This window comes from Ornithorhynchus anatinus, chromosome 14, assembly GCF_004115215.2.
Source record: "Ornithorhynchus anatinus isolate Pmale09 chromosome 14, mOrnAna1.pri.v4, whole genome shotgun sequence".
NCBI classification, from domain to species: Eukaryota; Metazoa; Chordata; class Mammalia; order Monotremata; family Ornithorhynchidae; genus Ornithorhynchus; species Ornithorhynchus anatinus.
Window position 1 is genome coordinate 44,809,896 of NC_041741.1, and position 25,832 is coordinate 44,835,727.

The window sequence follows — 25,832 nt, forward strand, 5'->3', positions numbered from 1 at the left end:
GAGGCCGACCGGAAGTGGGGCAGCCGCCCGGCGCGCCCCGGAAGTGAATCTCCCCCCCCTCCCCCCGAGCCGGCCCCCGCCCTCCCCGGACCCCCGCGGCGCAGGCGCAGTAGCGCGGGCGGAGGGCCGCGTCGCCTGGCCATGTCCGACAACGAGGACAAGTGAGTCCGGGCGGGGCGGGGCGGGGCGGGCAGAGCGGGGCTGCCCGCTCGCCTCCCCTCTCCCCAGCGCTTAGCACAGTGAGAGGCAGCCGAGGCCTGGGCTTTAGAGGGTGCTGGGTTCTAATCCCCCCCGCCCACGTGGCTGCAGGGTCACCTGATGGAGGCGAATCATAGTCGTGCTGGTCCTTGCCAAGCACTGTGCGTTCTAAGCGCTGGGGGGAGAGACGAGGTCCTCGGGGGGGGGGGGGTCCCGCCTGGGGCTCATAAATGAATAGATAAATTCTGCTATTTGTTAAGCGCTTACTCTGTGCCGAGCACTGTGCTAATAATCATGTTGGTCTTTGTTAAGCGCTTACTCTGTGCCCAGCGCTGTGCTAAGCGCTGGGGGGAGATCCAGGTTGTCCCACGTGAGGCTCCCAGTTAATCCCCATTTTACAGATGAGGTCACTGAGGCCCAGAGAAGTGAAGTGACTTAAATAATGAGAATAGTGATAATGTTGGTATTTGTTAAGCGCTTACTATGTGCCGAGCATTGTTCTAAGCGCTGGGGGAGATCCAGGTTGTCCCACGTGAGGCTCCCAGTTAATCCCCATTTTACAGATGAGGTCACTGAGGCCCAGAGAAGTGAAGTGACTTAATAATAATAATAGTGATAAGGTTGGTATTTGTTAAGCGCTTACTATGTGCAGAGCACTGTTCGAAGCGCTGGGGTAGACACAGCGGAATCAGGTTGGCCCACGTGGGGCTCACAGTCTTCATCGCCATTTTACAGATGAGGGAACTGAGGCACAGAGAAGTTTAAGTGGCTTGCCCACAGTCACACAACTGACAAGTGGCAGAGCTGGGATTCGAACTCATGACCTCTGACTCCCAAGCCCGGGCTCTTGCCACTGAGCCACGCTGCTTCTCTTCTAATAATAGTAATAATAATGTTGGTATTTGTTAAGCGCTTACTATGTGCCGAGCACTATTCTAAGCGCTGGGGGAGATACAGGGTCATCAGATTGTCCCACATGAGGCTCACAGTCTTAATCCCCATTTTACAGATGAGGTCACTGAGGCACAGAAAAGTGAAGTGACTTGCCCACAGTCCCACAGCTGACAAGTGGCAGAGCCGGGATTCGAACTCATGACCTCTGACTCCCAAGCCCGGGCTCTTTCCACTGAACCACGCTGCTTCTCTTCTAATCATAGTCATGCTGGTCCTGCCAAGCACTGTTCTAAGCGCTGGGGGAGAGACGAGGTCATCGGGGTGTCCCGCGTGGGGCTCATAAATAAATAGATAAATTTTGGTACTTGTTAAGCGCTTACTCTGTGCCAAGCACTCTTCTAAACGCTGGGGGGGATAGAGGGTCATCGGGTTGTCACACGTGAGGCTCCCTGTCTTCATTCCCATTTGACAGATGAGGTCACTGAGGCCCAGAGAAGTGAAGGGACTTGCCCAAAGTCACCCAGCTGATGAGTGGCGGAGCCGGGATTCGAACCCATGACTTCGGACTCCCAAGCCCGGGCTCTTGCCACTGAGCCACGCTGCTTCTGTGGCTCACAGGCATAAGCCCCATTTTCCTGATGAGGTCACTGAGGCCGAGAATAATAATAATGGTGGCATTTGTTAAGCGCTTACTCTGTGCAAAGCACTGTTCCAAGCACTGGGGGAGAGACGAGGTCATCAGGTTGTCCCACGTGGGGCTCACAGGCTTAAACCCCATTTTCCTGATGAGGTCACTGAGGCCGAGAATATTAATAATGATGGCATCTGTTAAGGGCGTACTCTGTGCAAAACACTGTTCTAAGCGCTGGGGGAGAGAAGAGGTCATGGGATTGTCCTGCATGGGGCTCCCAGGCTTAAACCCCTTTTGCCTGATGAGGTCACTGAGCCCGAGAATAATAATACGTCTGCTGAGTGACAATAATAATAATAATAATCATGATGGTGTTTGTTAATCATTATGTGCCAAGCACAGGGGAGATACGAAGTCATCAGGTTGTCCCACATGAGGCTCACCGGTTTAAGCAGGAGCAGCGTGGCTTAGTGGCAAGAGGCTGAGCTTGGGAGTCAGAGGTCGTGGGTTCTAATCCCGCCTCTGCCACTTATCAGCTGGGTGACTTTGGGCGAGTCACCTCTCTGTGCCTCAGGTCCCCTATCTGTAAAATGGGGATGAAGACTGTGAGCCCCACATGGGACAACCTGATGAGCGCCTGGTTCATTGCAAGTGCTTAACAAATACCATCATTATTATTAATCCCCATTTTACAGATGAGGGAACTGAGGCACCGAGAAGTGAAGTGACTTGCCTAAGGTCACACAGCAGACACGCAGCGGAGCCGGGATTAGAACCCATGTCTTCTGACTCCCAAACCCGTGTGTGCTTTTGCCACTAGACCATGCTGCTTCTTGCCATGCTTGGGCAAGTCACTCTGCTTCCCTGGGCCTCAGTTTCCATCTGTAAAATGGGCACTGAGACTGGGAGCCCAGTGTGGGACAGGGACCGTGTCCAACCTGATTTGCTTGTATCCACCCCAGCGCTTATTACAGTGCCTGGCACACAGCAAGCGCTTAACAGATACCACAATAATTCTGCACACATTAGGCGCTCAATAAATGCTATTGATTAAGAGCAGGAGGGGAGTAGCTGGGTGGGGGCCGTGGGGGAAACCTAGGGAAAAGTTTAGGGGCTGGGGTCAGAAATCAAATAATACTCTCCGTCTCCTGGGGGCTGACAGTTATCCAAAAGGCTCGAATCCCTCCCGCTGCACACCAGTTGGTGTTCTCGGCCAACTTCCCTACGGCCCCTCGCACTCAGCTCTCCTGCCTCCACTCCCGCCCGCTCCCGGTCTATTACGCCTTCTGTCCGTTTCCCCGGGCCCTGCCCCTCCTCCTGTCTCTCAAAAAAATTATCTGAAAGACACCTCCTCCTTGAGGCCCTCCATGGTCAAGGCCCTTCAGTGCTCTGATCATGACATCCCCTGCATTTGCCTGCAGGGTGTATTTGTTATTAACTTATTTGGCTAGTTGTAGGAATTTATCTACTTTTCCGCCCTTTTAACCGTTTTTTCATCCATTTTGTCTTTCCCAGTAGACACTTCAAGAGAGTAATAATAGTAGTTAGAGAAATAATAGCAGTAAACCGACTGGGAAACAGACACGATCTGCCTACACAGAGCTCACCCTCTAGCGTGAAAGACACATATAGAGTCGTCAAAATAAGTGAGCAAATATACATCTCCACAGAAGCGATGAGGATGGGTAGATATAAGTACGAGAGATGATTGACGGGTTTATGTGTCTCGGGATGCGGGGAATTGGAGAAAATGGTTTGGAGTCGCTGGAATTTTAGGAGAACTTCAAGAGGGGGTAGGGTCTGGCCGATGTGGGGAGGAAGGGAAGGTCAACCTAAGGGGCACTGGAGAGCGGGGGACAGTTAGAAGGTTGCCCCGGGAGGAACGAAGAAAATAAATTGGGGAAAAGTGGGTGAACTGGGAGAACTCTTTGATTGATGGGAAGGGTCACTGGAAACCACTGGAGGGTTTTGAGGGAAAGAGAACTGTGTATCAAGCGATGCTTCGGGGAGATGAACCAGGCGGCAGCTTGTGATAAAGATGGGAAGGAGGAGAGGCCCGAGGCTGTGACACCGGGAAGGAGGCTGATCAAAAAGCCAGCCGTGCCATGAACAGAGCCCATACTGGAGTGCTACCCGTTCGGGTGGATTTGGGAGACACCGGATAGAAAGAATGGCAGCGTTTGGCAGGAGATGGAGCGTGAGGGTGGGAGGACGGAAAGGAGTTGAGGAGGACGCTAAGGTTTCCGGGTCAGGGAGGGAAGTGGTGTTTTCGACTGAGATATGAATTTGAAGGAAGGGGCAATTTGAAGGAAGGGAGGGTTTAGGAGGGAAGATGGGTAGTTCTGTTTTAGACATTCTGAGTTGGCAGGGTCAACCAGGTGGAGGTGCCCCGGAGGCAAGAGGAGAGGCGTCATTATAGGTCAAGTGAGAGGTCAGGATTGAAAGAGATTGGCTGGGTGTCCGCATCTATAGTTTAATGTCTGTCTCTCCCTGTAGACTGCAAGCCGCTTGTGGGCGGGGGATCGTGTCTAGCCCTGTCGCAGTGTGCTTAGTGCAGTGTCTGCACACAGTGTGTTCGATAAATACCATTGATAGATGGTAGCCAGAGCCAAGTGAGAGTAAGTGTAGTCTGACGTGGCCCAGCACAATTGATAATAATAATAAGTGACGGTATTTGTCAAGCGCTTATTTAGCTGAGCACTGGGGTAGATACAAGCTAATCCGATTGGACACAGTCCTTGTCCCATGTAGGGCTCACAGTCTTAGTGCCCATTTTACAGTTGAAGCAACCGAGACCCAGAGAAATTAAGTGAGTTGCCCAAGGTCACATATCAGACAAGTGGCAGAGCTAGGATGAGAAACGAGGGCCTTCTGATTCCCAGGCCTATGTTCTAAGCACTAGGCCACGTTGCTTCCCGTGACAGATGATGATGGTGGTGGGCTAGAGCCCCTCCCGGGTTTCATGGGTGGCCCCCTCTTTTTCCTTTCCCCCAGGGGAGACCCCGAGCTCCGCTAGGTGACCGGTTGACTTCAGACTCCCGGGGCTCAGCTGGGCCCGAAATTTTCAGCCTCCGCACGGCTTCCAGGGTTGGAAGCGTCACCGGAGCTGAGGCCTAGGTGTAGAGGCCGGCTGGGTGGGCAGAGGGATGGAAACATTTAGTCTCTCCTCCCCGCAGTTTCGATGGTGATGACTTTGATGATGTGGAGGAGGATGAAGGGCTAGATGACCTAGAGAATGCAGAGGAGGTAAGTTGTCGGCCTCATCATTCATTCAATCCTCTTTATTGAGCGCTCACCCTTCCCTTTCCCCTCCCCCTTCGGTATTTTCGGTTGTATTCAATCCTTCCCCGTATATGACTGGCCCTCTCCCCTCTTCCCTGACCCGCCCTTCGGTTTCTGATTCTAATGACATGAGTTCTGGGGGAGAATAATAATAATAATTATGGTGTTCGTTAAGCGCCTGCTATGTGCCGAGCACTGCTCTAAGCACTGGGGTAGATACAAGGTAATCCCATTGTCCCACGTGGGGCTCACAGTCTTAACCCCATTTTACAGATGAGGTAATTGAGGCGCAGAGAAGTGAAGTGACTAGGTCAAAGTCACACAGCTGATGGGTGGCGGAGCCGGGATTAGAACCCACGACCTCTGACTCCCAAACCCGGGCTTTTTCCACTAAACCAGGCTGGATGTGTTTTGCCTTCAAAGATGCCCAGACTCGGACTTGCTCAGTGGTCCACCTACCACACCCAGTTCTGTCATAATACATATTTTCATGAGGCGATTTAGCCAGAACATTCATTCATTTAATCAGTCAGTCACATTTATTGAGCACTTGCTGGGTGCAGAGCACTGTTCTAAGCACTTGGGAGAGTACAACGGAACAATAAATAGACGTCTTCCCTGCCCACAACGAGCTTACAGTCTAGAAGGGACACCGTTCCGGAACCAGTAAGCGCTCAGTAAATACCACTGGGAAGCAGCATGGCCTAGTGGACAGAGCACGGGCCTGGAAGTCAGAAGGACCTGGGCTGTAATCCCGGCTCCACCACTTGTCTGCTGCCTTGGGCCAGTCACTTCACTTCTTTGTGCCTCAGTTACCTCATCTAAAATGGGGATTAAGACTGTGGGGCGTGGACTGGGTCCAACTTGATTAGCTTGCATGTAGCCCAGCGCTTAGTACAGTGCCCGGGACACAGTAAGCATTTGACTACACGATTAACTACAACTCTCCCCGTGCATTAACAACCAGCGAGAGATCCGTGGATGAATTTTGCCCTCGGGGGTGGCCGGGGGAAGGAAGGGACCCTGGGAAAGCCAGGACGTCCCCATCTGGGCCCAAAGACTGAAACCTTGAACCGGGAGGTGGAAGCCTTGACATTTTATTTGCAGCTCTGTCACCCGCTCTCTCCAGCCACGGGCTCCCGAGCGCCTGTTTCTCCGCCTGTAAAAAAGTGGCGTCGGGTGAAGGGGCAAAAAATAATAACTGTGGTATCGATTAAGCGCATCCTATGTGCTGAACGCTGGGATAGATATCAAGTAATCAGATGGGACACAGTGCCGGTCTTATCCCGGGCTCACCGTCTAAGGGGGAGAGAGAACTGGTAAAGATTCCCTATTTTACACAGGAGGGTAACCAGTCAGTCAGTCGTATTTACTGAGCTCTGCGGGGACTGTACTAAGCACCTGGTGTAATAACAAACTCTAGACACATTCCCTGGCCACAACGAGTTGACAGGCTAGAAGACCCTAACCAATCCATCAGTGGTATGTAACGAGCACTTACTGTGTGCCGAGCGCTGTACCGAGCACTCGGGAGAGGACAGTGCAACAGAATCGGCGGACAAGTTCCCCGCCCATAACGAGTTTATGATCTAGAGGGAGGAACTGAGGCCGCGAAAAATTGAGCGACCCGCCCGAGGTCACGATCTGGCGGAGCGGCGGGGATCAGGACGCGGGACTCCTGTTGGTTCCCCGGCCCAGGCTCCTTCCGCGAGCACTTAGTGTGTGCAGAGAGTGGTCCTAAGGACTTGGGAGAGAACAATATAGCCGAGTGGGTGGATCCGTTCCCTGCCCAGGAGCTTCCGCTCCTTTCCTTGTCCCTCTCCCCTCCCAGAGGGAGATGGGGCAGCGGCTCCCCCATGGCCTCTCTTCCTAGGAGGGGCAGGAGAACGTGGAGATCCTCCCGTCCGGGGAGCGGCAGCAGGCGAACCAGAAGCGGATCACCACGCCCTACATGACCAAGTACGAGCGAGCCCGAGTCCTCGGCACCCGGGCCCTGCAGATTGCGTGAGTCTCCTTCTCCCCCTCCCTTCCTTCTCCCGCCGTCCCGCCCGGGGTCCTGCTCCTCTCCTCTTCGCCTCCCTCAGGGCCGGTGGTCTCCCCTCTGTCCCCTCCTGGTTGGGTCGGGTGCCACCTCCATGGCCCCAGCCGATTTATCGAGCGCTTTTCGTGTGCAGAGCACCATGCTGAGTGCTTGGGAGAATACGTACCACGATATAGCAGTGATAATGGTGTTCTTTAAGCGTTAACTTCGGCCTAACCCCTGGGGTGAATACAAGCGATTCGGTTGGACACAGTCCCTGTCCCAATTGGGCCTCATATTCTCGATTCCCATTTTACAGATGAGGTCGCGTGAGGTACAGAGAAGTGAAGTGCCGTGCCCGAGGTCACAGAGCAAAGTGGGGGAGCCGGGATTAGAACCCGTGACCCTCCGACTCTCGGGCCCGTGCCGCTTCTCAACCGACACGTGCCCTCCGGCAACGAGTTTACGGTCTAGAGGGGGAGACGGACGTTAATATAAATAAAATTACAGAAAAACCCCACCCTGGCTTAGCTTGGGTCCCCAAGTTCCGAGGGGGCGGGCCGGAGGGGCAGGGTGCCTTGCTGCTAATGCAGGGAGAGTCGGGTCAATCGGTCGTATTTACTGAGCGCTTATTGTGTGTACTGTACTAAGCGCTTGGGAGACTACAACCCGACAGAGTTGGGAGGCGAGACAGCAGGTTTACGGTCTAGAGGGGACAGAGACTTTGCCAGCTGTGGAAGGACCCGTGCCCACCAACTTCCCGGGGGCCTCCGTCTCGTCAAGGTTGGGGTCTGTAGGAGATCTGCACGTAGTCAGTGCTCAGTAACTACCCCCGATTGATTGATTCCCACAGAGGGTTTTCTGGGAAGCGACAGTGCTCCGCACATAGTGAGCGCTCAATAAATACTAAGGAAGGAAACGGGGCTTGATCTTGCCCGGGGAGCTCAGGCCTGGGCCGGCAGCACCGCCCGGTGGACACGGCCCGGCACGGCACCCGGGGCCTCCGCTCCGCCCGGACAGCGCTTTTCTCTTCAAACCCAATCAATCGATCCGTCGGTCGTATTTATTGAACGCCTGCTGCGGGCGGAGCACCCTACCGAGTGCTTGGGAGAGCACGGTGCAACGGAGTTGGTGGGCGCCTTTCTTCCCCACAGTCAACTCACAGTCTACAGGGGAAGGCAGCCATCAATAACAATAATAATAATGATAATGTTGGTATTTGCTAAGCGCTTACCGTGTGCCGAGCACTGTGCTAAGCGCTGGGGTAGACACAGGGGAATCAGGTTGTCCCACTTGGGGCTCGCAGTCTTAATCCCCATTTTATTCATTCATTCATTCAATAGTATTTATTGAGCGCTTACTATGTGCAGAGCACTGTACTAAGCGCTTGGGATGAACAAGTCGGCAACAGATAGAGACAGTCCCTGCCGTTTGACGGGCTTACGGTCTAATCGGGGGAGACGGACAGACGAGAACAATGGCACTAAACAGCGTCAAGGGGAAGAACATCTTGTAAAAACCGATGGCAACTAAATAGAATCGAGGCGATGTACAGTTCATTAACAAAATAAATAGGGTAACGAAAATATATACAGTTGAGCGGACGAGTACAGTGCTGTGGGGATGGGAAGGGAGAGGTGGAGGAGCAGAGGGAAAAGGGGAAAATGAGGCTTTAGCTGCGGAGAGGTAAAGGGGGGATGGCAGAGGGAGTAGAGGGGGAAGAGGAGCTCAGTCTGGGAAGGCCTCTTGGAGGAGGTGATTTTTAAGTAAGGTTTTGAAGAGGGAAAGAGAATCGGTTTGGCGGAGGTGAGGAGGGAGGGCGTTCCGGGACCGCGGGAGGACGCGACCCAGAGGTCGACGGCGGGATGGGCGAGACCGAGGGACGGCGAGGAGGTGGGCGGCGGAGGAGCGGAGCGTGCGGGGTGGGCGGTAGAAAGAGAGAAGGGAGGAGAGGTAGGAAGGGGCAAGGTGATGGAGAGCCTCGAAGCCTAGAGTGAGGAGTTTTTGTTTGGAGCGGAGGTCGATAGGCAACCACTGGAGCTGTTTAAGAAGGGGAGTGACATGCCCACATCGTTTCTGCGGGAAGATGAGCCGGGCAGCGGAGTGAAGAATAGACCGGAGCGGGGCGAGAGAGGAGGAAGGGAGGTCAGAGAGACGGCTGACACACTAGTCTAGCCGGATGAGGTAACCGAGGCACCGAGAAGTTAAGTGACTTGCCCGAGTCACGCAGCTGACAAGTGGCCGAGCCGGGATTCGAACCCGTGACCTCTGACTCCAAAGCCCCTGCTCTTTCCACTGAGCCACGCTGCTTCTCTAAGCATGTATAAATATGCTTTCCACTTCATGGTTTATGTGAATGATTTATATATAATATAATACGTAATGTGTAAACTATGTATTATAATTCATGCACATAGATTACGTACTATATAATGCAATGCCATTATAATCTGTTGTACTATATATAGTAATAATAATAATGTTGGTATTTGTTAAGCGCTTACTATGTGCAGAGCACTGCTCTAAGCGCTGGGATAGATACAGGGTAATCAGGTTGTCCCACATGAGGCTCACAGTCTTAATCCCCATTTTACAGATGAGGGAACTGAGGCATAGAGAAGTTAAGTGACTTGCCCAGAAGTATTGCATTATATAGTACTTAATCTAAATAAGTCATTTGTAGTATGTAATAATGTTGGTATTTGTTAAGCGCTTACTATGTGCCGAGCACTGTTCTAAGTATGTAATTTATAGACAGCTACATAACTGTTGTGGGGCCGAGGGTGAGGCAAATACCAAATGCCCATAGGTCACAAATCCAAGTGCGGTTCTTCCAAATTTCCTCCCAAATTGGGGAAGCAGTGAATGCTAAAGGAGAGGGCCTGGACCTGGGAGTCGAGGGAACCTGAGTTCTAATCCCGGCTCTGCCACTTGCCTCCCGGGTGACCTCGGATGAGTCACTTCTCTGTGCCTCCGTTTCCTCATCTGCGCAATGGGGGAGACTCCCTAACCGTTCCGCCTCCCTCTTAGCCAGAGAGTCCCATGTGGGACGTGGACTGTGTCCAACCTGATTAGCTTGCGTCTGCTCCGGCACTTAGAACAGCGCCTGGCAGTGCGAGCACTTCGAAACACTACTGTTATTATTATCAGTATAATAATGGTAATAATAATCAAGTCCCCCTCCCCACTTCCTTCAGCGTTTCCTCTTTTGAGATTGGAACCTGAGCAAAATTGGGCATCCTCACACTCCTCAGACCCTCAGTCTGGGGGCTCCCCTCATCTCCCCACCGACCCTCGACCTCTCCCCTGCTCCTCCCCGAAAGACTGAATCCTCTTGGGGAGTCAGATGCCAAGCAGCTTTCTGAGCTGCCCGTCTGCCTCCTCTCCCTCCCACTCCTAGCCCTGTGCGTGCTCTCAGTTATTAACCGGCGATATTAATCGAGCACTTAGTATGTGCAGAGGGTGATCTTAAGGAGTTGGGAGAGCAATATAGCAGAGTTGGTAGATATGTTCCCTGCCCAGAAGGAATCCTCACGTGTCCTTACCCCCCGATGCAGGATGTGTGCACCAGTGATGGTGGAGCTGGAAGGAGAGACAGACCCCCTGCTCATCGCCATGAAGGAGCTCAAGTAAGTCGCCGGAGCAGCCCCGAGGCTCGGGGCCTCTCGGACCCCCTACAGCCAAAGCCTAGAGCTTCATCGTTTGGAGAGTACCCCTTGCAGAAATCATTTTCCCTCTCCTCCCCCTCCACCCCCTTAACCTCTCCAGAAATGGATGAACTTTCAGAGCCCTGGAGTTCTCACTCCAAAGGCTCTTTGCCCCTCACAAAACGGACACCCTCTGGCACATCGCGGGGATTTGGGACCACCGCGATGCTTTGGCTCGGCCTCTGTGGCGGCGAGGGACCCATCGGGGGTTAGAGGGAAAGGGGCATGAGCCAAACAGCTCCTTGTTTGGAGTCATTTACGGAGTTAGGGCTAGGGGGAGGGTCCCAGAATTAGAAGTTGTGTTCAGGCTAGCCTGGAGGTCCTTGGGGCGTCTTTGGCCCCAGAGTGGGGTGGGGTCAACCCCTCAGCGTCTTCCAGCTGCTTGGAGCCTGGTGGAATTTCCTTTCGTGGTGAAAGAAAGGGGAGGGAGAGGAAGCTGTTTTGGGAGCTCAGGTTGGAGACCGGAGGTAGAAACGGTGCCATTCAGGATGGAGGAAGCGACCTCTCGGCCATTTTGAGTTTGAACGGTCGGCACGGGTGATGGTTGTGTCCTTTTTTATTTATAAATTTTATTTCAGCATTTTTTACCGTATTTGTTGTTCTCACTATGTGCCAAGCATTACACTAAGATACAAGCCAATCAGGTTGGACACAGTCCCTGTCCCATCCATCTGGGGCCCACAGCCTTCATCCCCATTTTATAAATGAGGTAACGGGCTCAGAGAAGTGAAGCGACTCACCTAAACTCTCCTAGCAGGCAAGTGGCGGAGCCAGGATTAGAACTCAGATCCTTCTGACTCCCAGGCCCAGGCTCTATCCACAATGCCACGCTCCTTCTGATTTATCATCCAGTATGATCGTGTCATCTCTATATTATATGTCGGAATTTATCAAACAAGAAATTACCGAGGCATTAGAAAAGTAGTTCATTTATTCATTCATTCAATCATGTTTATTGAACACTTACTGAGTGCAAAGCAGTATACTAAGCGCTTGGGAGAGTACACTGTAACAACAAACAGACACATTGCGGCCCACAACGAGCTCACAGTCTAGAGGCTTTTTGGTGGTCAAAGAGTTTTGCTGAGCTGGGGGTCCTGGAGCCCGAATCTTGGAGCGGCTGGGTTCTGGCCCGATGCCGTGACTCCTACATCTTCCCTTCCCACCGCCTCACCTACCTCCCTGCAGCCGAATGGACCCATCAGTCTGCCCTTTAGGGATCCTGGGCCTGGGAGTCCGAGGACCTGGGTTCTGATCCTGGCGTTGCCACTCGTCTGCTGTGTGACCTTGGGCAAGTCACTCAACTTCTCTGAGCCTCAGTTTTCTCATCCATAAAACACGATTTAAGACTGTGAGCCCCATGTGGGACATGGTCTTGGTCCAACTTGATTAGCTGGTTCCGTTGTATCATACTCTCCCAAGTGCTTAGTAGAGTGCTCTGCATGTAGACCGTCATTGGGCAGGGATTGTCTCTATCCATTGCCAAATTGTACATTCCAGGCGCTTAGTACAGTGCTCTGCACATAGTAAGCGCTCAATAAATACTATTGAATGAATGAATGAATGAATGCTCAGTAAAGGCGATTGACGAAGATCTTGTGTCTACCCCAGCTCTTAGTACAGTGTCCGGCACATAGTTAACACTTAACAAATACCATTAAAAAAAAGGACCGGCTTCTCCACCACTTAACCTGCTGTGTGGCATGGGCAAGTCATTTCATTTCTTCCCTGACCCTCAGTTCCCTCATCTGCAAAATGGGGATTCGATCCTTGTTCTCCCTCCTACTTAGATTGTGAGCCCCTTGTGGGATCTGATTTTCTTGTGTCTGAGTACTTTGAGACTCGTGTTTCTCTATCCTCCTCCCTTCTCGTGAAACGCTCTGCCTGGCAATTAACCGTGCTCCCAGTCGTACCGGAGTGCCGGTGATAGGCAGATATCCACTAGAGGATCCCCTTCTGCAGAAAGAAATTCAGTGTATTTTCTGCTGGGGACGCAAAGCGACTGAGGCCGCCACCTCATTCCCCTCGGCGAGTCACAGTGCCACTCAATCTACAGTAGACGTGGCATACATATCTCTGGAGTGATCTGGCATAACTTTCCTGTGATGCTTGGGATTGAGATTTAAAAAAAGAAAGAGCATTAGCCCTTCTCTGCTTCTTTTACCGCACGCCCGAAGTTTGCCTCGGTGCGTAGGACGCTTGCATAGAGGCTGTTGCGGAGAGCTCGTTGGGTCTCTTATAACTGAGTTTGATCGTAGAGGGTGAGGCCCCCGCCCTGGTAGGGAATCCTCTGGTAGTGGTCCCTCCTTCCCTCCCTCCCTCCCCTTAATCGCTTTCTGCTGGAGGGGGTTGGCAGGGCCTTCTCCGGGCAGGCCCCGGGCATCCCTCTCCCCGGCCAGGCCCGGGGCAAGCTCAGACCGATTCATTCAGTGCCCCCGGCCCACATTCCAGGAGATGAAACGAGCCCATAATAATTGTGGTATCCGTTGAGCGCTTACTTTGTACCAGGTACTGTACTAAGCACTGGGGTGGGTACAAGCAAATCGGGTTGGGCACAGCCCCTGGTCCCACATGGGGCTCACAGTGTCAATCCCCGTTTTACAGATGAGGTAACTGAGGCACAGAGGAAGTGAAGTGACTTGTCCAGGGTCACACAGCTGACCCCGTCCCAGAGGTATTCGAATCCTACCCATCTACCACCCCTCCTCCCTCCCGCCCCCACCACGGACCCTCCTCTGGCCCTCATGCTGCCCCCGGGCACGGGCAGGTCTTCCCGGATCCTCTTCGGTCCCGGGTGCTCATTCTTCGGCCACCACGGTGTCCGTCACCGTCGCCCCCGCCGTTAACATCCGACGCTTCGTCTGTCCGCAGGGCCCGCAAGATTCCCATCATCATCCGGCGTTACCTGCCCGACGGCAGCTATGAGGACTGGGGGGTGGACGAACTGATCATCACCGATTGAGCTGGACCGCCCTCTCCCCTCAGCCGCTCCTCTGGCTTTTACTCTGCCTTTTTTTATGTGTACATAATAAAGCCCCTTCACCCTGCCCGACAGGCCTCTCTCCGGGACCGTCCCGCCAGGAGGATCCTTCGGCGGGGCGGGGCCCCCAGCTGGCCCCCGGCCGCGTCCCCGTCCCCCCTGCCCCCGGAGCGGACGAGAGCCGCGTCGTCGGCCCGTCCTCCATCCTCTCTTCCCTCCCGCCCCGTTCACGCGAGGCAGGACTGCCGCCGGGGAGAGACACCTCAGCTGCCTCCCGGCACACAGACCGGCCTTTGTGCCCCTGGACCCGGTTACCGTGGAAACCCCCAATTTCCTCTCCGATGGGGACTGGCTGCAGGGGCTTCTCAGGAGTATCACAGAGCAGGTCTCATCAGACCAGTCATTGTTTCCTGGGACCCGCCCCGCGCCTCCCTCTTATCACCCGGCGAGATCCCCTTTCAGGAGCAGCGCCCCGGCAGGAAGCCGCGGGGGCCCGGCCCAAGGTGGGAGCGACCCACCTTCCCTCCCTCAGTAGAGCCACTCGGACCCCCGACCCCCGACCCCGATGCCGCCCGCGTGGCTCTGCCGCAGACACACCTGCCGTCCCCCGGCGCCGGGTGGGCACGATGGCCCGCCCGAGGATGACCGCCTTGCCAGCCTGGCCCACCACCCTCTGCGGGGCAGACGGGGAAGAGAGCGTGGCAGCTGGAACTGGGACTCGGGGATTTCGCTCCCAGCTCTGCCGCACATCCTTCATCCTCGGTGGCAGTTAGGGAGCCTTGCAAGGTGCGCACCGCACGAGGCGAGATCTGATCCCTGCTTCTCAGAGGGGAGGTGCCTGTGCCTCAGTTTCCTCGGGGAGGCCCTGCCTCATCTCGGTTCTGCCTGCTTAGTCCCGCGAGTTCCTCAGAGATGGACAAAGAGAAAATATCTCCCCCGCTCCCCCGAAACTCCCGTCCATCCAAGTGTCTCTCTGCCCATCGCGACCTGTTCCCCTTCTTCCGGGCCCTGTCGGAAGGGAGAAGGAGCCGGGCGTCGCCAGGCCCCTGGGGGAGGGACGGCCCCTCCCACGGTGGGTGGGTGCACCCCCCGGCCGGGGGGCCCAGGAAGGGTTAATGCGGGAAGCAATGGCCTGTACTCGTTCCCCCTCCGCAGCTCCCGTGGAATCCTTTAATCACGTTGGGGCGGTGAAATTTCAGCCCTGAAACGCTCCCTTTGTGCGCGCATCGCGCCGGCAGCCCTAGAGTGCGGGGGTCACTTTCTTGGCCCCGTTTCTTTAAATGGCCTCTTTGTTCCCCACTGGGCCCGCTCGGTATCAGATGCGATTAAAGGAGGGTGGGGAGGGGGCTCGGGCTGGGAGATGGGGGGGAGGGGGCGTTTAACCCTCGGGGGGCCAGCAGGGACCCCGGAGGGGAGGGAGGGGAAGACAGTGGCCGCACCCCTTTATGAGGCCCTGGCTTGGCGGCCGGCCTGGCTCCTCTCCTGGCCCGCGTGATGGGGACGAGATCAAAAGATAGAGGCTTTGCACCTGGTCTCCCGCTTCCCACCCCATTCCAGGCCCACATTTTCCCAGGGTTTGGTCCACGGTCCTTTCACGATATCTGCTTCTCTGGCCCCGCCCTCGGTCTCTCCCTAGGGGGAGGCTGGTTAACCTAACTGGAACGGCACACCAGCGAGGTGCCCTTCTGGCCCAGGATCGGCGGAGAGGACCAGTGTCCACCTCTAAGCTCCCGATTCCCCAGCCGGTGCTCCCCATCCCAAGAAGCCATAACGTCCGGGATGCCCATCCTGGAATGCGTCCCAAAAGAGAAGCCTCCGAGGAGCTTCTTGTGAAACGGCACTCTCCCCAGGGCCCCCCAACTCCCTAGACTAGCGTGAACTGGATCCAGGGGTTTTGTGGGAACGCCCCAAGTCTGGTCCATCTGTCCCGCAATCCAGGGGGAGACTTTGGTCCTCGGGAGGACCCACAGGGACAGACTGGGAACGATTTCTGCAGGAGTTAGCTCTCGCTCGGGGCGGAGAGGGGAGCTGTGTTGCTAGAAGAGTCCCGTTGCGGGGAGCAGCTCGGTGGAAGGGAAGGATCGTGTCCCACGGTGAGGTCTGCGAGCCTGGAGTCTTGGGAATCTCCGAGCCGGGCGGTTGTGGCTGGCCCGGGTTCAGGGCCAGGATTCCTAATTGCATCCTGATTCCGAGAGCCCGAGGGCTCCTGGTGACAGCCGGTCACTAACGGTAATCCCGGGTGTCCCCCGCTCATCCCCACCCTCACCGACACCGCCTCCGAGGGGAGCCTCCCAAGGTGACTCTGGGGAGACGTGGGGGGGGCGGATGGTTTCGGCTGCTGGCGCCCCAACCGCCACCCCACTGCCATCCTCAACAGAGAGGCCGTGAAATGAGTAACTGAAACCTTTAATTTTATTATTCCGTACGCTGAAGGCAGAGTTAATTGGGCTGGGCAGTAGGGGAGAGCAAGAGGAAGGGAGGGCGGCGGGGGTGGGGGGGTCAGGGGCTACTCAGATAAATAAGGGGAGGGGGCAGTAATGCGTTACATGGGGGGAGGATGGGGCAGATGCACTACGTACTTTATTCAAACACCTGGGAAGGGGCGTGGTCAGGATAAAGGTCAAAGGGTGTTGAGGATTGGAGGGGTGGCAGAGATGGGACGTAAATGTCAGGATCTTGCTATTTCCCCAGGACAGGCCGTGACGATCGGCCCCGGTTGTGCCCGGCCTCGGGCCTCTCGGGACTGGGGATGCCTGAGGGCCGCCCATCCGAAAGTCCAGCGGCCCCCAGGTTTTCGTGCCCCCGGGGAGACTCGGGTCGCCCGTCCGCAGGGAGGGCGGGTAGGGCCCCGGGGGTCCCGAACGATGCCAGGAGAACTCAAGGAAGGGGAGTCGGGTGGGGAGGAAAGAGGAGCCGCCAGCGGAGAGCGAGTCCGTCAGCAGAGACAGATAACGGCCCAGCTTGGGGATCGTCTTTGGGCCCGTCCCCGAACGAGGCCCCCGGGCCCCGACCCCTCGGACTGCGTCCGTCCCTTGGTCCCTGCCGTGAGTCGCGCGCCGGAGGTCGACGACGCGGCCTCAGCAGGAGGCCGTGAGGGGACGGTCGGCCCAGCCCGGTTCCCTAGGGTCTCTCTGGGTGCCCCAGAAAGGGAGGTGTGTGGTGTGTAAGGGAGGGAGGCTAGGAGGAACCCCAAGCGGGCCTCCCTCCCCTGTTGCATATCCCCAGGTCTCCCGCACGGTCTCCCGCCTGACGGGGAGAGCACCTCCAAAGACTGGTTCCGGTCCAGGAAAGTCAGGTTCTCTTGTCTGCCTCTCGGAGTGGACTAGCTGCAAGCAGGAGGGAGGGGTGCAGGGGGCCGGGAGATGGAAACGGAACCCCGGCGGACGGGGCGGTGCCCCCCCATCCCCGCGAGGCGCCTGCCGGGTCCGTGAACGCACCGGAGGGGCCCCGGGAGGAGTCCGGGTCGGCTGTCCGGTGGCCCCCAACGTCGGCGCTCCCCGGGCTCGGCGGCCCCGGGGTTGGGGGGGGACGGGGGCTTCTCCCTCGCCTTTTGGTCCAGAGGGGTTGCTCTGCCCCCGGCCGAGCCCCACGGCTGGGTGCTCGGCTGGAGCGGCGGAGAAGGCGGAGGGGCACGGGACAGGCAAAGGCTGGAGTGGGGGCTGTGGGGGCCAGAGGGCCTCCCCTCCGGGAGGGAGATCCGGTGGGTCCCGTCCGCCGGAGGCGGAAGGCTCCGGCCCCCGGGAGCTCCTCCCCGGGGCGGGGGGGGGCCCGGTTCGGGGGGCGGCTGGAGGTGGGAGAGGAGCCCGTCTAGGGGCGGGACAGGGTCGTGTACACGGGCTGCTCCCAGTGTGTGGGGCTGTGGGCCTGGGGCCCCGAGGGGCTGGGGTCGGAGATGGCAGTGTACAGGGGCCTCTGCGAGGGCCCCATGTAGGAGAAGGCCGAGTAGAGGCTAGAGGGCTGGCCCGAGTGGCCGTAGTAGGGTCCCGAGGGCTGGTGGTCTGAGTAGTCGAACTGGGGGCGGGAGATGGAGGGGAAAGCGGAGCCGTAGTGGGGCAGGCTCAGGGAGGTGTAGGCGATCTGCGAGGTGGACGGCTGCTCGGGGTAGTGGGGGGCCTGGCCGGAGCCCTCCGTCTTCACCTGGGCCTTGGGGTCCGCTCCGGGGGAGGCGGAGGGCAGGGAGACCCCGTGCTGCTTGGAGATCCAGGCCGAGTGTCCGCTGGCCACGGCCAAGGCGCCGCCCAGCCCGTAGCCGGCCGCCGCGTAGCCCCCGACGTGGCCCGGGTGGCCGGCGTGTCCGTTGGGGGGCAGGTACTGATCGAACTCGTTGACGTCGAAAGTCTCCATGTTGGACATGACCTCGTGGCTGATCTCGCCGATGTCCACGTTGCCGAAGTCGATGTGAGGCTTCCCTCCCTCCCCCAGGGAGCGCCCGTCCCGTTTGGACTCGGCCTTCCCCGACTGCAGCTCCGTCTTCGGGGTGGTCGGCGGGGTCGGGGGGCCGTGGCTCTGACCTGTGGGGGCGGGGGAGGGGCCGGGGGTGGCGGGGAGGGGAGAGGGAGAGGCAGAGAGATGCCAGATCAGAGGGGACGAGAAGCGGCCTGGCTGACAGGAAAGAGCCCGGGCCTGGGACTCGGAGAACCTGGGGCCTCAACCCGGCTCTGCCACCCGCCCGCTGCGTGACCTTGGGCAAGTCACTTCGCTTCTCTGGGCCTCGGCCTCCCCATCTGTAAAAGGGGCATTCGGAGCCTGTTCTCTCTCCTCGGACGGTGACTTGCGTCTGACCTGATTACCTTCTATCTACCCCAGGGCTTAGTGCAGTGCTCGGCACAGCGTGAGCGCTTTGACGAATTCCAAGTGGGTAAGGCACTGGTGGCGGATGACCCTCAGGGCAGTGAGGCTTGGGCTGAGGAAGCGATGAGGTCACTTGCCGGAGACGAAGCTGAGCCCCGGCAGGAAGTTGGGGGTGGAGAGGGGGCGGCCCACGTCGGCTCCCCGAGCCCCACGGGACCCCGGTTCTGGCTGTCCCGCTCCCTCCTCCTGGGCCGCGGCCAGGCCTCCGGGGCTTCGTCCTTCCCGCCACCCCTCCCCGGTTTCGCCAGCGATGCCCTCGGAAGGCCCCGGGTCCCACTCGACTGGTTCTTCCGGAAGCCGACCCCCTCACGGAAGCGTCGTGGCGGGGCGAGCCGCGGGCGAGGCTAAGATGGAGGCCGTCGGAGTCCTCGGTGGCGGGCCCGCCCCCTGGCCTCTTGGCGCCCTCCCCGTGGGCCCCTCCACTCACCCGACGGATGCTCGGGGTTCCCGTCGGACATGGGGGAGCCCTCGCCGGGATGCCGGTGGTCCAGGTGGGCGCTCTTGTAGTGGGCCTGGATGGCGGCGGCCCCGCCCGGCTCCCCCTCTCCCGGCCCCTCCCCCTCGCCCTGGGCGGCCTTCCCATTTTTCCGGCGCCGGGGCTGATACTTGTAGTCCGGATGGTCCTTCTTGTGCTGCATCCTCAGCCGTTCGGCCTCCTCGATGAACGGCCGCTTGTCGCTCTCGTTCAGCAACCTGGGCGGGGGAGGCAGGCGAAGTCAGGGGAGGTTCCGTGCGGCCTCGCGTGCAGCCTCGCGTGCAGCCTCACGTGCAGCCTCGCGTGCCTCGCCGCAGAGCCCTGGCCTGCGTGCCCGCATCGCACGTAGGCCCATAGGCCCCATCGTCGCCCCCCCGTCTCACCCGAGCCCTGCCCCTCTGCCCTGTTGAGGGCACCTGGGATGTGGGGGTTAGGGAGCAGAGGGTCCCCTCCGGGTCTGGGGCAGGGTAGTCCGGGGGAGAGTATAGAACCGGCAGAGGAAGGGCCCAGAATGGACCTGGGAGCCGGAGAGGCGTCGGGTGAGGGCAGAGGCCTGGGGACATTCAAGGAGGACCCCCGGGCTCTTTCCGGGCGGTCTCTGGAACCCTGCTCCGATGGGCAGTTAACATTCTCCATCCCCTTGCCCGAGGCCCTGCGGCGTGAAGTGCTGGAGGACTGTAGCTTGCAGGAGGCACAGAGAGCCCTAACCCGTGATGCCGCCCGTGGCGGCAGACCGGGTTTCAGGGGGGCCCCTCCAAGGGGCCGGTGGTCGGCGATCCAGTCCCCTACCCACACTCCCTCTCCAGGGGGACGGTCCAGCCGGGGGCGGGGGGCTCCAGATGGAAAATCGCGTGTGTCCATCCCCAGCCTCCGTGGGGGGAGGTGGACGAGAAAGCGTATTTGGTTTTTCAGGATCTCTGGGTTGGGGATGAGGGTTGGGGAAGTGTGGGAAGGGCTTAGGGGGGATGGAGAAGGATGGTAAAGATTGGGGACGTGTGTGGAGGGGAAGAAGGGTGGGGAGATACGGGAATGGAGAATTGGAGAGAAGTTGAGAAAGATGAGAAGGGTAAAGGGGGGAGGAGTGTGGAGTTGTGGGTCCTGATGGGAAGTCCTGGGCTGACCTGAACTGTGTGTCTCCTCCGTCCGTATCCCAGGACACGGAGGGTCTCAGCTGGAAAGGGGTCAGTCCCAACTGGTCTTGGGCACGAGGAATCCACCCTCTAGGCCCCACTGCCCCCTAGCGGAAATGGGGAGCTAGAATCTGCCAAACGGCCCAGGGCCCAGCGGTCCGAGGGGGCTGCCCTGACGCCCCCCGACCAGACCTGGGATGCGACCAGGATCAGGCCCGGCCTCCGCGGGGACAGCCTGAGGCTGAGGGCTCTGGGGCTCAGGCCTACAGGGGGCTTCTCGCTGCCACTTTCCTCCCCAAAGTGCCTGGGGCAAGAAGGGAGGGTCAAGGGTCTCCCACTGACCTGAGCCTTTCAGTATCGTGGGCCCCTGAGGGCTGCGCCTGCTGGCACTCCCGAAATGGGGGCGATGAGGGCATCACCGGGACAGGCTTGACTTCCCTGCCCTTCTCCCCATCCGTGGCCCTCTTCCAGTCCCTGCCGAGGGAGCTGCCCACAGGTCACGCCGGGTAGCTCCCGGGATCTCGCGCCCACCCTAACGGCGGCATTCCACCCGGGTTTTAATCCCCGAGATTCAACCGCCGGAGCTAAGGGGAAGCCTGGTCTGCCTTCCCCTGCCCTGCCCCTGGTCCCCCAACTCCTGCCACACAGCCCCCGCCCCGTCTCAGTCCCCTCATCGCAGGCTCCTGGCCCAAGCACAGTGGTCCCCCGAAGCTTGGCCGCCGTTTCCCCGGGAGACCCCTACTGGCCCCGGCTCCCACTGTTCCCCGGGGGGGATCCCAGTGAGCCCCCGGGACTGCGACCAGTCTGCCCTCTTTGGCTGGCACGTTCCGGCCGGACTGAGCGTTCGCTCTCCACCGGGAGCCCAGTGGTTGGCGGAAACGGCAGCGTGGCTCCTGGGGCTGCTGCAAGGGGGCTGATCTTGGGGTCCCAGCCCCAGGGGAGGCGCATGAGATCAGACGACTTCCAGGCGACCTGAGATTCGGGTCCGTGAAGGCGAAGGGTCCCGGGGGAAGCAGCCCCTGGTGGTGCTCTGCCGCCCCTGGCCTCACGTAAGCCCTCCTGCCCCTCGGCCCACCCCTCTGTTTCCCTGCTCCCTGGCCGCTCCCCGGGATAAGGTCTGAAATCCGCTTTAGCAGAGAGAAAGGAGTGCAAGCAGCTGGGGCCGGAAGATTGGGGGATTTAAGCTTTCCGGGATATCTGTGTCCCTTCTCCTCAGGGTGTAAGGTGCCGGAATCCCACAGGGACCCAGAAGGGCCTGAATCTGGAAGCCAGATTCATCCGAGAACTTAAAGGGGGTCTTAACTGAATCTCTTCCACCCCACACTCTTCACCCTCCAACTCCCATTCCCCTCACTCTGGGTGGAAGGAGCTGGTCCGGCAGTGAGGACCACACAACTGCAGCTCTCGGCTGCCCCGGGCCGCCCCAACCCCTCCCAAGAGCAAGGAAAGAACCCAGTAGCCTCTGTCCCATCCCTCCAGATCTGGTTCCACTCTGACTCCTAGTCCTCTCGTTGTCCCTCTGGAGGGTCCAGAACAACCAGTGCCTTCCATTCTACCACCCAGCACTCAGTAAAGGGCCCCGCCATAACCAGCTTCTTGTGGGACACAAGTGGCTTTTGCCAGCATTAGTCACGGGTGCCAGTCCCCCCGCCGCCCCACCGTGTCCACACCCCTGCTGGGTCGGCCTGCTGGGGATCCTTCAGGCTCCTCTTTCCACAGTTCCCCAAACCCATGCCTTCTCTGGATTTGCCCACCCTAGGTTGGCATATGGGGCAAACTGCCCCCTCCTATGGCTCCGGCCCGCCCCCTGGGCCGGCCGGTCGCAGTCCTCCCTGCCGGGGGATCCGGCCAGCTCTCCGGGCCTTTTATGCCGGACTCTGTCCCTGTTTCCACCTCTCTTCCCCAGGCCTTTAGCTTCCCTCCTACCCCCAGTGGCTCAGCAACAGAGAAGCAGGGACAGGGACGGGGGGGCAGGGGCGGGGGCAAGGATGGGGCGGGGACAGAAGCACGGGCGGGGGCAGGGGCAGAGCCCCAGCATTCGGAGGCTCCTGGCAATCACGGTCTTCCCCCCGGGGCCGGGCCGGGCCGGACCCAAGGATAGCGCTACAAGTCCTCAATGTCCCACACGTTTTTCCTCCCTTCTGCGTCACCAACACACTCGAGACCATACCCGCTAAGTGCTTATATACAGATCCTTCTATTCCGCCACCTCCCCTCTAGGTAATTTAATTACCTGTCTCCCTTGTTAGACTGTAAGCTCCTTGAACGCATAAATCTTGCCTACCTAGTCAGCCTATTTTATCATACTCTTCCAAGAGCTTAGCCCAGTGTTGCGCGCACAGGAAGCTCTCGATAAAGACCACTGATGGACTGATTGGCAGCAGCGAGCTCAGGGCAACAGGCAGAAGAGAGGTGACTTTCCCCATGGGCAGCCCTTGCTTAACCACCTGAGCCTGGAGCCCCGTCCCCGCCCAAGGGGAGGCCACGGGAACCTGAGCCCCCCCAGGACCCGACAGAGCTCTGGGACAGTGGTAGGGCCTCGCTGGAGGGAGGGCTGGAGACCATAAGCCCTGGCACCACCCATTCCCCTCCCCTGCTGGCGAGGAGGCGAAATCTCGGAGGGCAGTAGACGTAGAAGGGGTGTACGTGGACCCAGGCTGTGCCCAGGATAAGGTTGCGACCAGGAGTTGCTGATGCCACGGGGTGGTCCTGTCTCTGCGCCTGGACCAGGGTGGGGGCTGAGTTTTAGGGGCAGAAGAGGAGCTATGAGAGGAAGCTGAAGGACCAGAACGCTGTGGGCAGGCACCCCTACCCCTCAGCTTGCCCCGGCACAGACCCCACCACCACCCAGATGGGCACCGCCCTGAAAAAAGCAGTCAGAGGTGGCTGGGCAAGCAGTATAAAAAGTCTCTGCCCCTTGGGCATGACCCTGGTGACCAAGGCAAAGCTCCCCCAAGGCCCCTGGCCTTCGCAGAGGTTCTCAGTCCCGGGCGTTGACTCTGCTCCCTTGGAAGATCCTTTCGGAGTCTGGGCTTGGGGGTCGGGAGGTGTGGGGAGGATTGGTGGAGGCAATCCCTCGTCCCAGAAGGGGAGAGGCTGCGGGCTGATCACTGCTGCCACCCGACGGGGCAGAGGGCAGGCCTCCAGTAAGGGGAGCGGGGGGCCTTGTGGCCTGGGGGCTCTGGAGAAGATACCAACCCCTCAAGAGGGGAGCACAGGGGGAAGGGGGGGGCACAGCCTCTGCCGGAGGGTGGTGCGAGCAGACGCTCCATCGTGGGGAAGGGGACATGGGGCGAGGTAGTCTCCCTCACCCCATCCCAGGTGTCTCCTAAGCAAGGGAGGCAGCCCCTGCCCTCCCCTCCGGCCCCAGAGTCTGGGTGCGGCCCCAAGCGGGAAGATGGCGCCGGGTGGCCTCGAGTGCCCAGAGGGCCCAGAGTTTCCGGTGCGCCCGCGGCACCCGGAGGGCCCGGTGTGTAAGGGAGACGCAGCTCGCGGGTCCCGGGGGCAGGGACGAGACTGACCCCCACGATCCCCTGGGGCCTCTTCCACTTCTTCCTTCCCCCTCTTCTTCCTCCTCTCCCCTCCTCCCTCTTCTCTCCCACCCTCTCCTCCTCTCCTTCGTCCTCTTCCTGCTTCCTCTCCACCAAGGGGCCCTGGGGTGCTGCTCTGCCAGGCAGGCCCTGGGGTTGCCGAGCTGGCTAGAGAGGGGATGTGGGGACCTGGCAGGGAGGAGGGATCTAGGGGAGAGGGGAGGGAGAAGGAGGGCGGTGGAGTCTATGACAAGGGGGAGCGGGTCAGCAGTTGCTCATGGCAAGGCTGATGGGCAGTGGGAGTACTGCGGGCTGGAGCCTTGGAGAAGTGGAACGGGGGGGTGGACAGATGACCATTTTTCTCCCTAGAACTTTTTGCTCCCCCTGGTCTCCATCCCATCCCTCGTGGCTGGTTCGAACCTCCTTCCTCAGTGGAGGGCGGGGGTAGGGGGTTCTCGTCCCTACTCCGACGAGGAGGCTGGGAGGGCTGAGGGGATGGGGGAAACCTGTCCCCCATTCCCTCTCCCCCCGCTTCCTTCTTTTCGACCCTTTCCCTGCCCCTCTTCCCCCTGACTCCCCGGAGACGGCGAGGGCAGCCGGGGAGGGGGGAGCTTCGGCCGGTTCCTAGGGTCAGAGGGTCCCAGGACCGGCCAGCCCCCGCCCCATCAAGCTGACCGCCCCAGGAACGGGCCTTCCCCTGGACTGCCGTCGGGGCGAGGGCTTCCACGACTGATTAATCGGTCGACTAGGCCTCGTGCCCGCACGGCCAAGGCCTCTGGGGGGCGGGGTGAGGCTGGGCATCTCGGGCGCGATCGTGGGGTCTCGGAAGAGGGCAGCCACGGACCCTCCATCCCGCCCTCCGCCCCCTCCCCCTCCCCGTCGGTCCGTCCGTTCGTCCGTCCGTCCATCCCGAGCCACGGGCGCTCACCTCCAGAGCTTGCCCAACGTCTTGCTGAGCTCGGCGTTGTGCAGGTGCGGGTACTGGTCGGCCAGCTTCCTGCGCGCCGCCTGCGCCCACACCATGAAGGCGTTCATGGGCCGCTTGACGTGCGGCTTGCTCTTGCTGGACCCGTTGACCCTCACGGGCATGGGCACCAGGGTCCAGTCGTAGCCGCTCAGCACCTGGCTGACCGCCTCCCGGATGCACACGGGGAACTTGTCGTCGTCCGGCTCGGAGTCGGCCTGCTGCTGGGCCTGCTGCTGGGCCTGCTGTTGCTGGGCCTGCTGCTGCTGGGCCTGCTGGGGCTGCGGTTGCTGCTCCTTCTTCAGCTTGCCCAGCTCGCCGGCCCCGGGGCTAGCGCGGAGCCCCTGCTTGTCCGGCCCCAGGGAAGGAGGACCGCCCCCGGGGGACAGGCGGTGATGATCTTCGGAGCCCGCCGGGCTCATCTCCACCTCCGACAGATCCTGCTCCTCCGACATGGTGTCCCACCTCCCCCTCTTCCTCCTCCTTCTTCTCCTCCTCCTCTTCCTCCTCCTCTTTCTCCTCCTCCTCCTCCTCTTCTTCTTCCTCCTCCTCTGGCTCCTGTGGCTGCTGCCGCCGCTCTCCTCGACGGCCTCTTCTCCCCCGCCTGGCACAGACGGGGCAGAGTGTCAGAGGGGACCCTGCTTCCTCTCCCCAGGGCAGTGGAAGAGGAGGGGGTCTCCCCCGCCACGACTCAGGGGATGGGGGACCGGAGAGCCCGAGAGCAGCCCCCAGCCCCGGGTGCCTAGAGGAGGGGGTCCCTGGGCTCAGGGCCCGGCTTTGGGTGGACCGGAGAGCCCAGAAAGACCAGCTTGGGAGGGACGCCCGGTTTGGGTGCTCGGACTGGCTCTTTTCGGGAGGCAGTTGGTCTCAAACAACTGCTGCTTCAAGAAAGCAAAAAAAAAAAACCCAAAAATCCCAAACGGATTCTTTATTCCGCTCTAATCCCTGCCTCGGGATTCCACACCTTCCCTGCCTCCCACCTTTTTCCCCTCTCCCCATCCATCCCGGCCCGACAGCGGGGAATGGGCAAAGCTAACTCCGGGAGCCGGGGAGGGGGACGGGGCAGGTAATCTCGGGGGGGTCCCGTCTTCTCCTCCGGGCCACTGCCCCGGGGGGCGAGGGAGGGCCAGGGCAGGAGAAGGACAGGGCGAGCAAGGGAGAGGGAGAGAG

The 25,832-nt window shown here is 59.2% G+C and overlaps 2 protein-coding genes across 2 annotated transcripts; one reads left to right on the forward strand and one right to left on the reverse strand.

Annotated features, from left to right (window-relative positions):
* Positions 1–72: 72 nt before the first annotated feature.
* POLR2F (RNA polymerase II, I and III subunit F) lies at positions 73–13,781 on the forward strand. The gene is made up of 5 exons (XM_001514389.3): positions 73–161; positions 4,900–4,969; positions 6,879–7,009; positions 10,583–10,654; positions 13,604–13,781. The coding sequence occupies exons 1-5, from the start codon at positions 142–144 to the stop codon at positions 13,692–13,694; spliced, it is 384 nt and encodes a 127-aa protein (XP_001514439.1). The 5' UTR covers positions 73–141; the 3' UTR covers positions 13,695–13,781.
* A 2,321-nt stretch (positions 13,782–16,102) lies between these two features.
* Positions 16,103–25,173, reverse strand: SOX10 (SRY-box transcription factor 10). The gene is made up of 3 exons (XM_029078533.2): positions 24,627–25,173; positions 18,991–19,256; positions 16,103–18,223 (listed from the first exon to the last, which is right to left on the reverse strand). The coding sequence occupies exons 1-3, from the start codon at positions 25,115–25,117 to the stop codon at positions 17,520–17,522; spliced, it is 1,461 nt and encodes a 486-aa protein (XP_028934366.1). The 5' UTR covers positions 25,118–25,173; the 3' UTR covers positions 16,103–17,519.
* Between the last annotated feature and the right edge of the window lie 659 nt (positions 25,174–25,832).

Excerpts from the sequence above, each read along its gene's own strand:
- POLR2F (XM_001514389.3), top strand. The coding sequence starts at position 142 with ATGTCCGACAACGAGGACAA. Across the intron at positions 4,970-6,878 it reads ACCTAGAGAATGCAGAGGAG|GAGGGGCAGGAGAACGTGGA; the intron begins GTAAGTTGTCGG and ends CTCTCTTCCTAG. Across the intron at positions 10,655-13,603 it reads ATCGCCATGAAGGAGCTCAA|GGCCCGCAAGATTCCCATCA; the intron begins GTAAGTCGCCGG and ends GTCTGTCCGCAG.
- SOX10 (XM_029078533.2), bottom strand. The coding sequence starts at position 25,117 with ATGTCGGAGGAGCAGGATCTGTCGGAGGTGGAGATGAGCCCGGCGGGC. Across the intron at positions 19,257-24,626 it reads ACGTTGGGCAAGCTCTGGAG|GTTGCTGAACGAGAGCGACA; the intron begins GTGAGCGCCCGT and ends TCCCCCGCCCAG. Across the intron at positions 18,224-18,990 it reads GAACCCCGAGCATCCGTCGG|GTCAGAGCCACGGCCCCCCG; the intron begins GTGAGTGGAGGG and ends CCGCCCCCACAG.